This window comes from Sparassis crispa (genome assembly GCF_003851025.1).
Source record: "Sparassis crispa DNA, contig_000001F, whole genome shotgun sequence".
Taxonomy (NCBI): domain Eukaryota; kingdom Fungi; phylum Basidiomycota; class Agaricomycetes; order Polyporales; family Sparassidaceae; genus Sparassis; species Sparassis crispa.
Window position 1 is genome coordinate 2,171,689 of NW_020939748.1, and position 16,927 is coordinate 2,188,615.

Genomic DNA, 16,927 nt, shown 5'->3' on the forward strand with positions numbered 1-16,927 from the left:
CGATTCAACCTCATACTCCCCGTTAAGGATCCCCCGCGGGATTGCTATAGATTGCTGCTGGACTTGGGCTGTACGTCAATTACGAGAGAATCTTATCTACTCCCCCTTCGTCGTGGTTGTAGCATGATGGCGTTCCGTTCCCGAAGCCTTCGTTTCCTGAACGTCAAGCTCATCCGCGGAATACGGACGCAGGCGCAATTCAACTACGTCCCTGAGGATGATTCAGGTGGAAGCCAGTTCTTTGCAAGACCTGCGGGTCTTGCGACTCCTCGACAGGTATCCTTGTGCTCTTCTGACCGTGAATCTCGAGTTGACATCAGTGTGGAACTGAGTTGGTCCAATACTTGGATGAGTTTGTTATCGGTCAAGAGAACGCGAAGAAGGTCCTATCTGTCGCGTGCGTGCTCAATAAGATATATTCTGAATACGTTCTTGGACTCAGATGTATCTGAAGTGTGTTCAACCATTACAATCGGGTGCATGCGAACCTCTCGCAATTGGAAGACCAAGAGGAATCTGTGGATTGGAATGATAGTGCAACAGACGAAAGTAAGTCTACTCCTGTAGTTCTCGGAAACTCGTGGAACATGGAATCATGCAGTACGGCTGGGAGTTGCTCCGGCTCAGTTACATCCCCATCCTTACCGGCTTCCAGCGTTAGCCATCCCCTTGCAGGCCCGCCAACCAATACCATTGTTTGAGAAGAGCAATGTTCTAGTGATGTATGTCACAAATGCTCCAACTCCAGCTACTGACCATTCAATCTTGAATAATCCATCTCTGTCATCGCAGAGGTCCTACAGGATCTGGTGCGTGCCTCGTCGTGATATACGGAGATACCACTGACCCCGCATCCTAGGCAAGACCCTACTGGCGAAGACTCTCGCGCGAGTGTTGGATGTGCCGTTCTCAGTGAGCGATGCAACATCATTCACACAGGTACGGTGTAAATCTGGTCTCAATCGGGTCGAGAATGGACCAAGTATCTCATAATTGGTGTAGGCAGGGTGTCAGTATTCGAACATATCTAGCACTGCCCGCCACTTACCTACTGGCAGATGTAGGAGACGACGTTGACATGTGCGTCCAGCGTCTGGTACGTATCAGTTGTCCAATGTTCCATCCTTTCACCGTCTCAAGGGAAATTACAGTTGCAAGATGCTCATTGGGATCCGTACCGGGCGAGGTAAGAGAAACAGAGAGATAATAATGTTGAGTAGAATTTTGACGTATCCTATGCCGACAGTACGGGCATTATATACATCGATGAAATTGACAAGATTGCTCGGAAGTCTGGAAGCGGTGGCCTGGACGGGACCCGAGATGTTGGAGGTGAAGGCGTGCAGCAGGCTCTACTTCGCATGATGGAAGGGACCGTCGTCAACATACAGGCAAAGGGCTCTCACGCAACGGCACCTCCTATAGGCGGTGAAGGACGCTCAAGAGCAGGTCAACGAAATCTCAATGTCAGTGGACGTGAGTGGTCCAAGCCGTTGTGCTCCAAATGCATATCTGATGTTTAAACAGCAAGGCCCGACTCGTTTGCGATCGATACGTCCAACGTGCTCTTCATCTTGAGCGGTGCGTTTGTGGGACTGGAATCGATCATCAAACGGCGAGTAGTGAAAGGGGTAACGTTGTCTTCTCATTGGTTTAGGTGTTGTGTTCTGATGGATATTGACCCAGTCAATTGGCTTCACGGCGAATCTCTCGTCAGAGACAGAGGAGATGTCGGACAAATCCATGCCATTCTTCACTCCTAATAAGAGGGCATCATCGACTGTGCTAGACCACGTGGAACCCGTCGGTACGAGACAAAGAAATGCAGCTTTTCCCTGACTAACTTAAGCTGAACTCACTGCAAGACTTGGTGCAATATGGGTGGGTATGATGCACACATTGGCTGTAGGTATTCACTGACGTCTCTACAGTTTTATACCAGAGTTCATTTCTCGGATGCCTTCCTTAACGACCTTATCCCCCTTGACCATAGAGGATCTTCGGCGGATTCTGACGGAGGTCAGAGGATCGCTGATTTCGCAGTATACCGCCCTCTTTGGATATTCCGGGGTTGAGATCAGATTCACCAGTCTTGCATTGGATGAAATCTGCCGGAAAGCACTCGAACGAGGAGGTGGCGCCAGAGGGCTGAGAAGCATCATGGTGACTTATATCTGTTGGGGGCTGGTTATTCATGTGACTCTTCTCATTCGTTGTTTAGGAAGCCCTGTTACTGGAGCCTATGTATGAAGCACCGTGAGTCTCTCTATCTATAACTAACATTGCAATGCTGATGCTGCTCTCGTCAAATAGTGGTTCGGTATGGATCTCGATTACCGTAGCTAGGTCTGATCCTGACTATCGCTCTCGCAGAATATTCGACATGTTCTTATCACGGGGGCCGTCGCGCGAGGCGAGGCTTCAGCGATGTATTGGGGAAAGGGGGAGGCTTCTGTCTTCTGGTCGACATGGGCAGAGGAAGAACAGGCATATCCAGTGAGGAGCCCATAGGCGTGCTTTCCTGTCGTATTGTAGCGGTCTGTATTTCTAGTGGTATTGATGTAATTTCTGTGGACAGTATGTCGTGTGCCTCGACTTACTGAGGCACCTATGGCTGACACTTCAAAGCGACTGGTCTACGCGAATTGCTATGTGCAGAAGGAGTTACAGAATGAGATCATTATGTTGTTGGGAACAACGAAAACTTATGATGTGTTGAACATGCTATTTACTCCTCCTTTGCTTCTTCCTTGCTTTCAGCGGGGGCGACCTTCTCCGTTACCGCAGCCGGAGTCTCCTCCTTGGTTTCCTCTGCCTTCTTCTCGGTGGGTGCCTCAGCAGGCTTCTCTTCGGAAGGGGCGACAGGAGTCTCAGGGACAGGAGCAGCAGGAGCCTCAGCAGAAGTTAGACCCGCGTTTGTCCGTTGAGCCTTCTCAAACTGCTCCTTGAACTGACTTGCATCTGCAAGATTATAAGATATGCTCGAAACCGCATCATACCCAAATCACTTACTATCGGCGTTGGCAAATCGGATGGCGAGAGTTTCCGACGTTGGAGGGCTCTCCGAGTAGTCAGCAGCAACCTTCCAGACCCAGCTTCTGTCCGAGCCAATGTTCGGCTGCAGCCGCATATCATAGCTGACTGAAATGCACGGCAGTAGATTAGTGAAACTGAATCAGGAGACATGCCGGTGGCATCTACTCACTGGCGTGGTTAGCGCAGACCTTCAATGTCTTATCACGTCTCATCACGAGCCGGACCTTCTTCGTCTCCCTGTGCGAAAGCAGGCGGACATCACCTGTACCGCGCTCCTTCCACTCTGAGCTCTCAGTTGCGAATCTGAAGAGCTTGGCGCGCCTGGTGAGAGGACGTTGTCCGTTGTTCAGGACTGACTGCTACATGAAGCGGAACTGATCTACGCACATTTTGAAGAGAACCTCCTCGTCTTCTTCGTGAGTCTTCGTCTCGACCTGCTCAGTGAGCTTGATTACCGGCTCAAACTGGGGGTCATGCTCTTCTTCCTACGAGACGAACAAAGTTCTATCAGTTCTCTCCTCGTCGATATTAAGATGTGGCGCAATCTCCTCTGTATCGATCGGAAGAGCGCATCGAAATGCTTTGTCTCAGTAAATACACTCACTCTGGGTGCAAGGGCCTCTACAGTTTCAGACATGTTGAAATTGTGGGTATGGGCCGTGAAAGAAAAGTTCAGAAAGATGGGTGTGTACTGGGGCGAGTCGATCGCGTGTTTCGCCCAGCGCCCTGCATGAGACCCCGGCAACTTCCAGCCCACATCTTCATACCGTCTGCAGTGATAGTACAGTCGGGTCTCAAGCACTATGTCGCCACTATATACCTATAGACTCTTTGCAATGTGGATGTTCTTGTACATTCTCCCAGCTCTGGTCTCAACCCACATGATTGAAGTCGTGGCAGGGAGGAAGGAGTGCTTCTTCGAGGACCTTCACGTGAATGACAAGGTGTGTAGTTTGTGTACAGACACGAGCTTCAATGAACATCGGTGCAGATGACAGTAACATATCAAGTCGGAGGAGGGGGCCATCTTGACATTGATTTCTGGGTAAGTGATTGGCCCTGCATGTATGCCGTTTGATGAGGTCTTACGACCGTGCAGCTTGCAGATCCAGACAGCGTTGCTCTCGCGAAACATCTAAGACAGAGCACAGGGACAGCTTCAATCACAGCAGAGAAAGATGGTCGGCACGAGTACTGTTTCTCGAATCAAATGAGCGCTGTAGCAGACAAGCTCGTTAGGTATGCGCGATATCCTCCTACTGTTCACGTCCACTCAATATCCGCTCATTCAGCTTCAATGTACACGGCGTTATATATATCGACGACGATGGTCAATATGCACGTCATTTCCTATGTCGCTCTGTATTAACCGCAGCCTTTAGACACCGTTGCGCCCATCGAGCGGGAAATTCGGGCGCTCGCCAACGGTTTGACAGCAGTGAAAGATGAACAAGAATACATCGTCCTCCGGGAGCGTAGGCATCGAGACACAGCAGAATCGACAAATTCCCGAGTGAAATGGTGGTCTGTATTGCAAACTATAGTCCTGGTCGCTGTGGTTGCATGGCAGGTGTATTACTTGAAGGTATGTGCCAAGATAATGTAGATGTTGTTGTGGAATGTTCTAACTTTATGGCTTGAATAGTCGTTCTTCGAAGTGAAACGTGCATTCTGAGCCTGTCAATTCATGCGAACGCTGGCGTCCAACATATTTCGTTCTTGAGACACGATATATGCAGCGTGATTTTGCGCTTGAGCTGTTGTCGCTTGGTCCGGTCCGCTGTGAATTACAAGGCAAGATCTTGGCCGTATTTTCCTGACGGCCATGTACATCAAGCGATGAGAGACTAAAAATGATTATAATTGTACGATAGTGCATAACGTTTTAACAGGGTATACAGCAAGTCATAAAAACAGTACGACGACAATGTGGACATAGCAATAGATAGGTCGTGATTTGGAAAGTACAGAGTACAAACATCATGCTGAGGGACCGGCCTTCTGTCCATACACCATCTGGTGAGTTGTCTCATTTCCACGAGGGTTTGCCGCCCCCCGCGCCAGCTCTGAAGCTGATATCCGCACTCGTGTTTACGTCAGATAGCTTCAGCCGAGCAGATGCGTTCAACCTCGCACTGGATATCGCCAACAGCGACATTCTCTTGGGCCTTTTAGCGGGTGAACGCTCGACGCTTATGGGGATCCTCCGCGCGCCTGACCCGCCGGCCTGCGATCCACTCGCAGAGTCATTTGCATCTGCTATGATAGGGGATAGCTGTGGGATCATGCTCGAGCGTCTCCGCGGTCGGTCGTTCCGCATGGGACCGATGTTGGATCGCCGTCTGCCGCTCTTCAACATACCAACGATTTTTGGTGTCATCGGGGCTCTCTTCGCAGGACTGTTGTGATGGCGTTCGCGACCCTTTGGAACGTGCAGTGTGTCCAGAGTGCTTGCGCTGCTACTCGATCCCTCGGACGGTGACGGAATCCTGTTCATGTTGACGTCTGATAATGGTGACGGACGACGAGGTGTACTAAGAGTCTCGTCATCCTCAGCCAGACTCCCCAGTGTCGAACACTTTGATTTTCCTTTCAGGAAACCAGGATCCAATCTGCTCGCACGCGGTCGCTTGCGAAAACCATTGGCAGCAGGAGTAGGAGCGGCATTATCGCGTGAGGACGCTGACATCATGCTCATGCTCATATTGAGACTATCCTCCGTCTTCTCATCCTCCCATTCGCTTTCCGACCCGCCGATGGACATGTTCCTCTTTAAAACAGAACCTGAACCAGATGCGATGCCACTGAGATCCGGGGAAGCCACAGTGATCACTACCTGTGGTTCACGTTCCCCACCATCGTCAATCTGGCCTTGTCCTACTTCATCCCTCCATTGCACGCCCTTTTTCTTGCCCTTGTCCTTGTCAGATACTCGCCGGTAGGGTACGGCCGCAGCAGTCATGCTCGAACGCAATGATTTACGTGGACTCTTGTGCGCCTTGCGTGGAGAGACCATGGAAGTGCCGTACGACGAGGATCGTCTCGACACTCGCGCCTTAGGCTGCTGCGAGACTACAGGTCCGGATGTCACACGTCCAATGCTGAGAGCCGAAGGGTAGCCTTTGAAGTTGTTCAGCGATGACGTCCCCGCTGGACTGGAAGCAAGCGCATAGGCAGCGATTGAGTGTCCAAGAAGTGCCTTGAAGGCGTCATCATTGTTTCCTGCGACATTCTTGAGCGAGGCTGCGAGCGCTCTGGCTGTCCCTTCCAAACCGTCCCTGCCCTCCGCCACCGCGGTGGTCAGCAGTTGGCTAGCTTCACTCAACATGACGGTGCATCTGCTAACCATCCCAATCAAATTGATGACGGCCTCTGTCTGGCTCACCGCTGCCTCTTGGAGCGCATTTCGGCCGGCCTCCGCTTTGACACGGTCCATCTCTGCCTTTCGCCATTTGGCGTCGAGCTTGACGTTGTCCACGCTGAACTCGTCCAGTTTGTCCGATCGCCGCTCGCTCACAGCGCGCAGCATCGCATCGAACATGGCAGCAGAATTGTTTGACCGCTGCAGGCGGACATTCACAGCGGATTCTGCCTTGAGAATCTGCTCTTCTGGTCCCATTAGAGCCTGCAGAAGGTGACGTTCTGCCTCCAGGTCCGAGGAAAGAGAGGATGAAGGCGACCTTTGTGCGTCAACTTGGGCGAGCCGCGCCTGTATGACCTTCAGCTTGGCCTTCGCGACTGCAATTTTGCTCGCACAGCTTGCACCATCTATGATCGACGGCTGCGTCTGTTCAGCCTTGAGTTGCATGTCACTCTTCGCCTTTTCGACTTCCAGGGCAGCCTCCTTCCTCTTTCGACGTTCCTTCTCCCCCTCTAAGTCACGTTTCCCGGACAGCCTCGCCTTGAGCTCGGCTACCTCGGTGTTGAGACGGTTGATGGCCTCGACGTATTGTCCAACGTGACGATCAACGTTGACTACGTTACGCGTTACGACCTTGGTTTTGATCCTTGTGGCGCGTTCAGCGTAGAGAAGGGTGTTCTGAGTATCGTCGAAATGAATTGATGTGGGGGCTATGCAGACGATCATGACGGTCTTGCAATTGCCGCCGAGGGAGAACTTCAGCAAGCGGGTGAGTTTACTGTTGCGATACGGAACATGGCGAACGCCGCCGCCGCTTTCGCACAAAGCATTGATGCAATTACCCAAGGCAAGAAGGGACTTGTTGATGTTAGCACCCTCAACCATGCGTTGGCCCATGTTTGTCGTCGCAGCAGCGCGCTCGCTGCCTGCAAGATCGATGATAGACAACGTCGCCATTGTACGCTGTTCCGTTAAAGAGGCTGTACGAGGGGCCTGTGTGACATGGACCTGCAGCACGGCATGTGAACGCGAGGAGGTCTCGTTGGCATGTGTGGGTGACTGTGTTCTCCGCGAGTTACCCAGAAGGACGATCTGCTTGACCTCATCTGCACTAGTGGGTCGGAGCTCTGCCAGTCCGACTACCTTGACCGTCTTGTCCTCACGAATCTGGAGACCGCCCCGCGGTGTAGGGTTACCCGGCTCGGCTAGCAGATCTCGTATCTCTTCATTGTATATCTCGAGAAATGTGACCACGACCTCGACAATATAGTCTTCTTTGCGGTCCTCAATTTGGTGGAAGAGGTCAGCCATTGTGAGGTAGATGATACCTGCGTCGGCATCTGTGCCGCTGATAGTATGAGTCTTGCCACACCCGGTGGCCTGGACCGTCAGAGATACTGTCAGCGAGGGTACAAGACGCGAAGGAGTTGGGTTTGCTCACACCGTAAGCAAATATAGTGGCGTTGAAACCGTCTAGTAGATTGCGTAGAAGGGGCTTGGCCGTGTCTCTATAGACATCCTCCTGCCGTGCCTGGTGGTCGAAGACCTTATCAAATATGAAGCGCCTATCCTTGTACCGCTTTGTTCCCGGAGGAAGAAAACCGCGCTCAACGAAAGCTTTAGAGGGATCCTTCTCATCGGGATCGAAGGTGAGAACACGGTCGTCTACTATTCGGATAACGTCGCGGACGGAGGTAGAAGAAGCGGTAGGTCTTCCAGGAGTAGAGAGCGCGCCGTCACCGCGAAGGCAGTTGTCGTATGTAGGTTGTGGAAGTCTGGCGGCCTCCCACGGGGTCGGGGGGCGAACGCGGACTGACATTTGTGAGGCATGGCTGAAGTGATATACAGAGGAACTAACCTGCGACGTTGATGGAGCCAGCAGCGACCATTGTGGAATTCAAAGATGTCGCTCCTCGCGTTTGGCGATGAGTCGCGTGCAATGAGGTCGTCAAGTGGAAGAGAGTCGTCGTCGTCCCAAGTTGAACTCTGAACCAAACCGCACGCGTTCAGCTCGCCCGACCCACGTGATCGCGCCTTGCTGCTCCGAGTCCATGCTTCGGAAGACTCTTGCCCTCCAATGTCGACCATCTCGCTTGCGTCCCCCGCCGATTTTCACGTCCATCTTCGTCAGGGAGACCTATCCAACCTAGTCACAAAACATGTCAGGCAAGGTGGATTCAAGCTCGCGTATGTCATGGTCCGTTTTATCCCGCCTTGCAATCGCTTCGTATTTTCTTAGTTCGTGAGGATCACAGCCAAACCTGAAACCGCCCATTACCACCACCGATCAGGCTCTTCTTTACAAAGCTCAGCTGCAGTCGATAGATCCTGCAGTCGAGTACTTGATGACCTTGTATCTCTCGCCAGAGCTTACACCAGACGAGATACGGAAAGCTAAGCGTTCCGGTATAGTCGGTTTGTCCTTCGTTCCTTGAGTTATACTGTGATCCGAGGTTTCATACTCAGTCTAGGCGTGAAGTCGTATCCTCGTGGCGTAACGACCAACTCCGAGGGAGGCATTGAGTCTTATGAGGCGTACTACCCTGTTTTTGAAGCGATGGAGAAGGAGGGTATGGTCCTGAATCTGCATGGCGAAGTCCCTTCCGATGCTCTGACCGACGTCTGCGTTCTCAATGCTGAACCCGCCTTTCTTCCCCATCTCCGCAAGCTACATGCTCGATTTCCTCGTCTGCGCATTGTGCTTGAACATGCTACTACTCGCGCGGCAGTAGAATGCGTGAAAAGCTTAGGACACACAGTCGCGTGCACTATCACTGCCCATCACCTTGCGATGACGGTTGATGACTGGGCCGGTCAATCTTGGAACTATTGTAAGCCAGTAGCCAAATATCCAGACGACAGACAAGCCTTGCGGGATGTCATCAAAGAAGGTGCATCTCAACATTGCAATGCTATTCAGAAGTGCATCCGATGTTTTCTTTTATCCAGGTCATCCTCGCTTCTTCCTTGGCTCTGACTCCGCTCCGCATGCTCCCAACACGAAGTCTACCGCTTCTCCTCTTCATCCCTGCGCTGCCGGCGTGTACACTTCACCTATCCTGCTGCCTCTAGTAGCGCATCTCTTGGAGTCGTTCGGTGCGCTGAAACGTCTTGAAGAATTCGTCAGTGCGAACGGGCGCGCATTCTATGGCGTACCTGTTCCCGATGGTGATAGCCAGGTAATGTTGCAGAAGGTACAAGGCAATGTGATTGAGGAGAAATGGGTCCTTGGGAAGCAAAGTGTTGTTCCTTTTTGGGCGGGGAGACCTCTTGACTGGAAGATTGTGGCTGAATAGATGCCGAGAAGTACAAACAGACTGTAACGTGTTAACCATCAACTTAGGATATTGCTTGCGAGGATAATCGTTCAAATCCAAGATCTAGGATCCACACCGGGTAAGCTTGAATGTCGATTTGGATCCATGTTCCAGGTATAGCGTTCACGTCCGTAGAAGTGCGGAATACCTGGTGGGTAATTCCTTCTCTTTGCTTAGAATTCATCGATTCTTCCGTTTTGTGGACATCACTCCTTAGTGTCGTGACCTCGGTCATCAACTGATCAAGTACGGGTGAGGGTAAAAGTGTGTTGTCCTCGTTCTCCGAAGTAACTTACAAGTTCTCGTGTCAGTCCCCTCAGGGACAGACGAGGAGCAGCCTGGTCGTATCACGATGTCGGCTTCGGCGCAGTTCCTTGACCCTCCGCGACTCCCCTTGCCGACGGAGCCAAATGGCAGATTGTTGTCCAAGCTCGACCGTTCAAAATATCCCTTCTCTTAGATTTGACATCTAGAGATGTCATCACTCCTTTTGTATATTATTCGTAAACTGTGAACCAACCTAGACACCAGGATCTGGACTCGGAAGTGCAGCTGTAGTTGAACTTGGTTTGCGCGGACTGCCAGCGTACATGCTACAGGAATGTGTTCATATGGGTTACTCACCCACAATCGAGAACATGGCCGCTATGTACCGACGGCGCTGGGCGCGATTTACTGACGCACATGCTCAACGTCTGTATAATGAGAAGTAGTTCGTGGTTCACAAAGCAACACGATAGCTGAATTCACCGAAGAATAAAATACATCCCATTGAACTACTGCGACAAACGAGACCGGAAATGTGGTATGTGCTCCGACAAAGTCTCATACGTATGGAGGCGGAGAGCCAGTGTCAGCATCATCCTGTAGTGTGCGCCCTGAAGCATCATCCCATGCCTGCGTGGTGGGAGGAGATGCTGGTGGGAGAGATGCTCGCCGACGAGCTGCCGCTTCGATGGCCTCTCGCGTTTCTCTTTCTCTTCGCGCCTGCAGGGCCCTGGATCTCCGATCATCCAAAAATGCCTGTTTAATCTGTAGAGAAGCATAACGATTATATCATGAGAACGAGTGGATTCGCGGCTGAGCAATGGGAGCAGAAATGAGACATTACATTCGCCACAGCAGCTTCACTGGCTGCCTTCTCGGCCTCTCGCGCGTGTCTGGCGCGTTCCTCCTTCGGGAGCTCACGCTCCAATGCTTCCTCGAGCATTGCGGAGCCGATGCGAAGATCGGACATGTGTCGCGGGTTGAACATGTAGTACGGTTGGAAGTTCTCGACCTACGAGGGGAACTAATTTAGCACCATGCCTGTCACGGTTAGCCACGTACTGCGCAATAAGTACCTTAGGATGAAAACCAAGCTAGAGTATATCATATTCAGTATGACTCGTCTAGCATGATTGCTTTGAGTACTTACGGCTACAGCGTACTCCAGAGTGCCTTTGGGCTCCACCAGGAGGTGCTTGATTTTGGAATTTGTAGGCTTAAACTTGTAGTACTTCTCGTCATTCGGGTGCTTGATAATATTATCTGCGAGCTGCTTGAGAGTCTGTAAACGCAGATGTCACACAAGCGTCCTCCAGAGAAGAGTGAAATAACACAACTTGCAACGCTTCTAGTGCGATCTCCCGCGCGTTCGGCCTCAGGATGCCTGGGTCGATGAGACGGCGGAACTCCTGTCTCTTCTCGTGGTTATGGTCAAAAGACGTGTGCAGATGTTCCGCAGGAGGTGACTGAAGACGTTCTTGACGAATCCTGCGTTCGACCGCAGCCGCCACAGCTTCAGGATTTGGCGGCATTGCATCGGGAGTAGTGCCAGCGGGAACATCCAGGGGAGACAGGTCATCGAAGTACATCGCGGATACCTCGTGTATACGCTTCGCAGACCAATGGTAAGTTTCAGATTCTGTAGAAGGCTTGCTCGATGCTGCTTAAGAGGGGAGCCAGTCGAGGTCTAGAATCAACACCAAGGACCTCCTAGAGCGTCCTAGTGGCCGCTCACGTTATTCAGTCACGCACGTCTCTGCAATAACTACATGATTAGGAAGATTATAGTTATTGTACAGGTTCCAGTACATTCCGCTATAACGAAGGACAAGTCTGCCAGAGTGGATAACAACTGCAGGGGATATACATATGATAGAACAAAGGAAGGGAAGGACCACAAAACGCACTAAAGGCTACAACTCGCGGTAAAACGAATGAATGATGGTCAATAAAGATGCTCAATGGTCATCGCTTTCTTCGTCGGAGAGTCCCTGGTCTGGTCGTATGTCCAGCAGCGATGAAACACGACTACGTCGCAGTGATATCACGGAAAGCTCGTCGTCGGATGAGCTGTCCCCGGAGTAGGACGGGTCCAACAACGAATCCTGGTGCGAGTCCGAAGTAGCCAACCTGCTATTTCGGCGCAACGATGCGAACGGTGAGAAGGTTGACGACAGGGAGCCTGTACGTAGTCTCTTGAAGAATCCGGCTGCGCTATTGGCACTGAGAGGAGGCTGAGGAGCAGGGTGAGGCGGGGTGTTCGACGCGGTACTTGTCGGGGGCGGAGGATCGGGAGTGGCACCGCCGAAGTCACCCTCCTCCAAGACATCTCTCTCGTCATGATGCGACGTGTTCGTCACCCACTGGCGGCGGCGCACAGAAGAGCGACGACAATCTTGAGATCTCGCAGGAGGATGGGTTCGGAGATAGTGTTCGTCTTTCAACGATCCGTTGAGGTATGCTGCTTCAGCATCGGAATCAATTGGTATAGGCCCCTCAGATGTTGTCAAAGTGATAGGCGGAGTAAATACGGGTGGGGTGAAGTTAGCGAAGAGTTTCGTATCTGCGCTTGGTAGGGGATCACGCTCCTGCAGTTCTGCGGTCCTCAGGGTAGATCGCTCCTGGCCGTGGGCACGCGTAGCTCTGCGGACTGCCTGCCTGCCAAGTATGATCTGCTTCTCGAGCCGGTATCTGTTCTCGAAGATGTGCAGCTAGAGATAAACCGATGAGTGAGGTACAACGTCAGGATAATTGGCTAGCGTACCTTAGGCCAAGTAACGAGTTGACCAACTTGCAACATTCTGTCCAATTCCACAGGATCAGGATCACTGAGGATACGGAGCCAATCCTATGATCATCGTCATATGCCAGTACTAGCCAGAAGAGGTTTAAGAGGGTACCAACTTTGAATATTGTGCGAGGCCAAATTCTGTTATTCGACACTGAGTGCAAGCTCACGAAGGGTTGTATAACAACGTACGTAACAGTTCCATCAAACCTCTGCAGGAACACACTGGACCAGTCCTGGCCCAGTAACTCAGGCAATAAATCAAGATCACGAATCAACTACAATGTGACAGCCAACCTTCAGAAGAGAATGACGTCATGAAGCTAACGTATGTACCTTGAAGTTCTTGGTGAGCTCGAGTTTCAACCATTGTTCGGCCGCAGATAGCACGAAATTGCCCCTCCAGCCTGACATGAACTGATGAGAGATGTCAAGTTAAGACACACTCATGCACCGACCTTTCCCTTTGCGATGCGCAACCGGCTTGCCGGCAGATCCTCGCGGGGCAAAGAAGAACAAGTGTACATGAGGGTTAACCTGCGACACCACCGGATGGGTGACTGCCAACGATAATACCATCAGTGAGCACGTAAGAAGGTCATTAACGATGACGTACCATTGAAATACAGATTGAGCGATTGGACAGGAATGTCAACTCTACAAATGAGTAGATGTGAGTAAGGCACAATTCCGAGTGAAGTTGTGTCCCAACCTCAAGGAGCCGTCCTTAAACTTGCTACCCCAACTCCAAGGTACGATGGTACCATCCTTGAGCTTCTCCATTAAGACAACAGGGTTCAATATGCCAGGGACCGCAGCAGACGCGAGCAACGCGCTCCAAATCACTGTATCCGGCGCCGTGATATAGTTCAGTAGCTTGGTGGGACTGAAGAAATAGATCAACACACGAAACAATAATCTGTGGAAAAAGGGAACTTACGAGTGACGTTCAGCAGGAATTACAGATATGTTCAATATGCGTCCTGTCCGCATATATGCCTCTTTGAATGTCGTCGAACCGCGAGTGAAGAAGCAAGCCTAGCAGCCGCAAATCAGAAGCACACAAAGTGACCGTCACGACATGCACACCTTTCTCGCCCAAAGAACGCTGTCGAATCGCGCTCCAGTGGTCCAGAAACGCTTGTACCACAGATGGAATGGTTCCTCGAAGGCGGTGATGCGGTTGGCAAGATCAGGCACGAGCAAGTGTTTAAGTTCAGTATCTGTACGCGTGCAAACTAATGCTGCCACCAGGCCGCCAGCGGAAGTACCTGAAATGACGCGAGGAAGCAGATCCGCATCCAAGAATGCTTTCACGACGCCGAAATGGTCTAAAATTTTCGTGAGCAAGTCAGCGTAAATAGAAAGACAATGCTGAGGACTGACAATAGCCAAAAGATGCGCCACCAGACAGACAAAGCGCAGATGTTCCGAGGTTTGTGTTAGCGCTCTTGAAAAACCGTTTCTTCTCCTCAAGGGATAAGTCAGGTGTGTCGCGAACGTATTCGATAGCTTTCTCCTGCTCGGTAATATAGGCTGGGCAAAGCGCTCAGCAAGACACAATTGAACGGAGAGATGGATGCTTACACTCAATTAAATCCTTCGTGCCGTAGAATGTCTACAGTAGGAGGAAACTCAGTTTTATCATAGCAGTCAGTGAAGACGGGCGCTGACTTCGCTGTATAATCTAGAAGAAATTCAGAAGAGCCGATCATTTTTCTCCAGTATCAACACCTACCTCGCCGACTCTACACCCGCAAAATTGGTACGAATACTCGTTTCCAAAACGCCAAGAACACCTCTCGCGTCCTTCTTCTCTCTCAGGTTTCTTAATGACCGACGAACCTATCGGATACGATATCATCAATGTGGAGGTTATCGCCAATAGGTCGAAAGTTTACGACTGAACCTCACCTTTCTTACCAGCTTCCAGTCATAATACGGGTCTTCGTCTGTGGTCTTCCATTCGTCAAAATGGAGATACTCATCAAGAACTAAAGCCGCATCTTTCCATTCCTAAGGACAAATATCAATGCAGGTTTCAGATGTACTGAGTTGCATAATCTACTTGGTAAGTCTTGGCACTGCGAAGCCGTTTGCGTAGGATGCCCTTGCGTCCACGCCCTGAGCACATGATAAACAGCTGTGGGGCTCCATATATAAATCTACTCACATGCTGATAACCACTCCTTCGCATTGACGAGCTGTCGGATGAGAATGTATAGGCTAAATTGCACGGCCATGATGAGAAAAATGATAGCCTAAGGAAATGCTATGAGTGCTACCACCACCAGTGCAGATGCAGTAGGCATCTCACCAACAGTGGCCACCGCAAAACAAGGAAGAGCCATTCCTGCCTCTTCTGCTGCGGTTTACCGGTCCTCTTCCGTCTGGGGTGACATGCAGTTAGTAGCGCATATATCGCATGAAAATGTTCTACGCGGACTTCTTTACTTTCAAATTCACGGGTGCGAAGTCTGACAGCGCGGAGACCTTGCGCACTCGCGGTCCAGTAGGTGTGAACACCGTGGGCGAGAGGCCGGGGCTTGTTGGCTCGGGATGATCAAGTGGAGTAATGTCCTCTGCTTGTAAAGCCTCTGCAAATGATTTAATGTGTCTGAACACGATTGAGTGACAGAATCGACCAACCGGAGTAGGAGTTACTCACGATTCATTAACGTAGTCAGCGTCAAGCTCCCACGATGAGCTCCGTTCTCTTTGGGGTGGTATGCTGTGCGATTTGCTTCTAGACATTCAACGTCGAATTAAGATTATAGTGTATTTTGACAAAATGATCGAAGGTGTGCCAACAGCGGTAAACGCTGTCTGCAACGATAGTCAAGATTCTGTCGGGCTTGGTCTGAGCTGTTCTGGAGCAAAGTGCAAAACGACAATTCCAGAGCGGCGCATCGACGTTACATGGTGGCGTGATGTCACGCTGCCACGTGATATCTGCCATCGGGCGCGTCGCGTTGCGTCGGCACCTCTCGATGGACTCCCTAAATTTGTCTGCCTTTAATGTTCGATGTCCGCCGGACTCATGATCACGCCGCCCAAGTCCTCTCGCCCAGTGAAAAACGCATATTCCAAGAACGAACCAAGACGCACCAGATCGCGGCTTGACTTGGACTATCGCAAGCGGTCGAACCAGATCTCACCTGGTCGAACACGTGCGAGACATCCTGTGATTTGACGCGTCGATCCTGTACCATGTCCCGTCTGAATTGCACTTTGCTCGACGTAAGGCCGCCATCTGTCGAATTTTGCCTGCACGCGTGTCTCGATTAGCTATATACTATATGTTGTACCTGTGCCCAGTGTACTTGCACTTATATCATCTCTTTGCACCCACGCCGAGCTCATCATGTGACAGAGACATGGACGCGTCACCGTACTGGCATGTCGCCACCACGTCTGCGCTCTTGTCCTCCTGCATCCAGTCGCTCTGACCTCCAGAGCACGATGCTTATTATACCGGCCGATTACTCTCACTCAAGCTCATCCAACAGCTCCATGAGAGCACCCACCCCTCGCGTACTAAAGACACCGCCGCGGGCGAAGACGATGCAGCGGTAAGCTCGAGCTTCAAGAAGCCCATCGTCAAGGCACCGCCGAAAGCGTGCACACTGCAAGCTCGAGACACCGATTTTATATGCAGCCGAAGACACCGTCGAGAAGTGGCTCAACAGCCTTCTCTGCCTCAATGTGACGGTCATGCCACGCTCGAGTGCGCACAGCTGCCCGCACCCCACACAGTGCGAACTGTTCTACATCTCATTCCCTGTCTAATCTCGCAGCAGTTCCGGGAGAACAAGTTTGCACTGCTTTCTGGTGCACGTGTGGTGCGCATTGCGACACATCCGGACTATGTGAATGTGTGTTCGTCTTCCTGACTGTAATCCTCTGATGTGCCCCTATTGACGAGGTACGGCGACAGTTTCTGTGTCAGGCATCCAGGCACCTGAAATGTCCTTAAATTTACTTATCAGATGGTCGAGAGACCCCCTCTGGTGTACTTGCAGCGTTGCTGCTGATTACGGTAGTAAGTACTGCCTACGTGCAAGTGTGGATCATGTTATGCTAATCTTCCGATAAGAAGGCGATCCGATACTATCCACATTCGTTGAGATCCCCATGATCTTTCCATCTGCGCCTTCA

The 16,927-nt window shown here is 51.2% G+C and overlaps 7 protein-coding genes across 7 annotated transcripts; 3 read left to right on the forward strand and 4 right to left on the reverse strand.

Moving 5' to 3' along the window:
* Positions 1 to 123: 123 nt before the first annotated feature.
* Positions 124 to 2,511, forward strand: SCP_0207410 (ATP-dependent clpX-like chaperone, mitochondrial; the record flags this gene model as incomplete). Its single annotated transcript, XM_027754653.1, has 17 exons — positions 124 to 276; positions 333 to 397; positions 455 to 549; positions 602 to 722; positions 793 to 809; positions 860 to 939; positions 1,003 to 1,009; positions 1,059 to 1,096; positions 1,152 to 1,186; positions 1,247 to 1,476; positions 1,528 to 1,631; positions 1,687 to 1,807; positions 1,866 to 1,881; positions 1,932 to 2,163; positions 2,222 to 2,256; positions 2,314 to 2,320; positions 2,374 to 2,511. 17 exons carry the CDS (start codon positions 124 to 126, stop codon positions 2,509 to 2,511), a joined length of 1,494 nt encoding a protein of 497 aa, XP_027610454.1.
* A 217-nt stretch (positions 2,512 to 2,728) lies between these two features.
* Positions 2,729 to 3,673, reverse strand: SCP_0207420 (Ran-specific GTPase-activating protein; the record flags this gene model as incomplete). Its single annotated transcript, XM_027754654.1, has 5 exons — positions 2,729 to 2,961; positions 3,013 to 3,141; positions 3,206 to 3,357; positions 3,424 to 3,521; positions 3,641 to 3,673. 5 exons carry the CDS (start codon positions 3,671 to 3,673, stop codon positions 2,729 to 2,731), a joined length of 645 nt encoding a protein of 214 aa, XP_027610455.1.
* A 199-nt stretch (positions 3,674 to 3,872) lies between these two features.
* Positions 3,873 to 4,711, forward strand: SCP_0207430 (Endosomal protein; the record flags this gene model as incomplete). The annotated part of the gene is made up of 6 exons (XM_027754655.1): positions 3,873 to 3,980; positions 4,028 to 4,081; positions 4,136 to 4,275; positions 4,329 to 4,366; positions 4,419 to 4,621; positions 4,682 to 4,711. The coding sequence occupies 6 exons, from the start codon at positions 3,873 to 3,875 to the stop codon at positions 4,709 to 4,711; spliced, it is 573 nt and encodes a 190-aa protein (XP_027610456.1).
* A 354-nt stretch (positions 4,712 to 5,065) lies between these two features.
* Positions 5,066 to 8,286, reverse strand: SCP_0207440 (Kinesin-like protein; the record flags this gene model as incomplete). Its single annotated transcript, XM_027754656.1, has 3 exons — positions 5,066 to 7,777; positions 7,839 to 8,209; positions 8,256 to 8,286. The coding sequence occupies 3 exons, from the start codon at positions 8,284 to 8,286 to the stop codon at positions 5,066 to 5,068; spliced, it is 3,114 nt and encodes a 1,037-aa protein (XP_027610457.1).
* Positions 8,287 to 8,474: 188 nt separating this feature from the next.
* Positions 8,475 to 9,693, forward strand: SCP_0207450 (Dihydroorotase; the record flags this gene model as incomplete). Its single annotated transcript, XM_027754657.1, has 4 exons — positions 8,475 to 8,594; positions 8,653 to 8,812; positions 8,869 to 9,288; positions 9,347 to 9,693. 4 exons carry the CDS (start codon positions 8,475 to 8,477, stop codon positions 9,691 to 9,693), a joined length of 1,047 nt encoding a protein of 348 aa, XP_027610458.1.
* Positions 9,694 to 10,539: 846 nt separating this feature from the next.
* Positions 10,540 to 11,570, reverse strand: SCP_0207460 (hypothetical protein; the record flags this gene model as incomplete). Its single annotated transcript, XM_027754658.1, has 5 exons — positions 10,540 to 10,746; positions 10,826 to 10,993; positions 11,058 to 11,075; positions 11,132 to 11,263; positions 11,319 to 11,570. The coding sequence occupies 5 exons, from the start codon at positions 11,568 to 11,570 to the stop codon at positions 10,540 to 10,542; spliced, it is 777 nt and encodes a 258-aa protein (XP_027610459.1).
* A 369-nt stretch (positions 11,571 to 11,939) lies between these two features.
* SCP_0207470 (Patatin-like phospholipase domain-containing protein) lies at positions 11,940 to 15,523 on the reverse strand (the record flags this gene model as incomplete). The annotated part of the gene is made up of 20 exons (XM_027754659.1): positions 11,940 to 12,692; positions 12,746 to 12,829; positions 12,886 to 12,910; positions 12,962 to 13,047; positions 13,106 to 13,176; positions 13,228 to 13,329; positions 13,386 to 13,426; positions 13,482 to 13,655; positions 13,710 to 13,807; positions 13,859 to 14,100; positions 14,156 to 14,305; positions 14,357 to 14,387; positions 14,444 to 14,456; positions 14,508 to 14,614; positions 14,684 to 14,785; positions 14,838 to 14,893; positions 14,943 to 15,030; positions 15,087 to 15,159; positions 15,216 to 15,386; positions 15,438 to 15,523. The coding sequence occupies 20 exons, from the start codon at positions 15,521 to 15,523 to the stop codon at positions 11,940 to 11,942; spliced, it is 2,553 nt and encodes an 850-aa protein (XP_027610460.1).
* Positions 15,524 to 16,927: the final 1,404 nt, after the last annotated feature.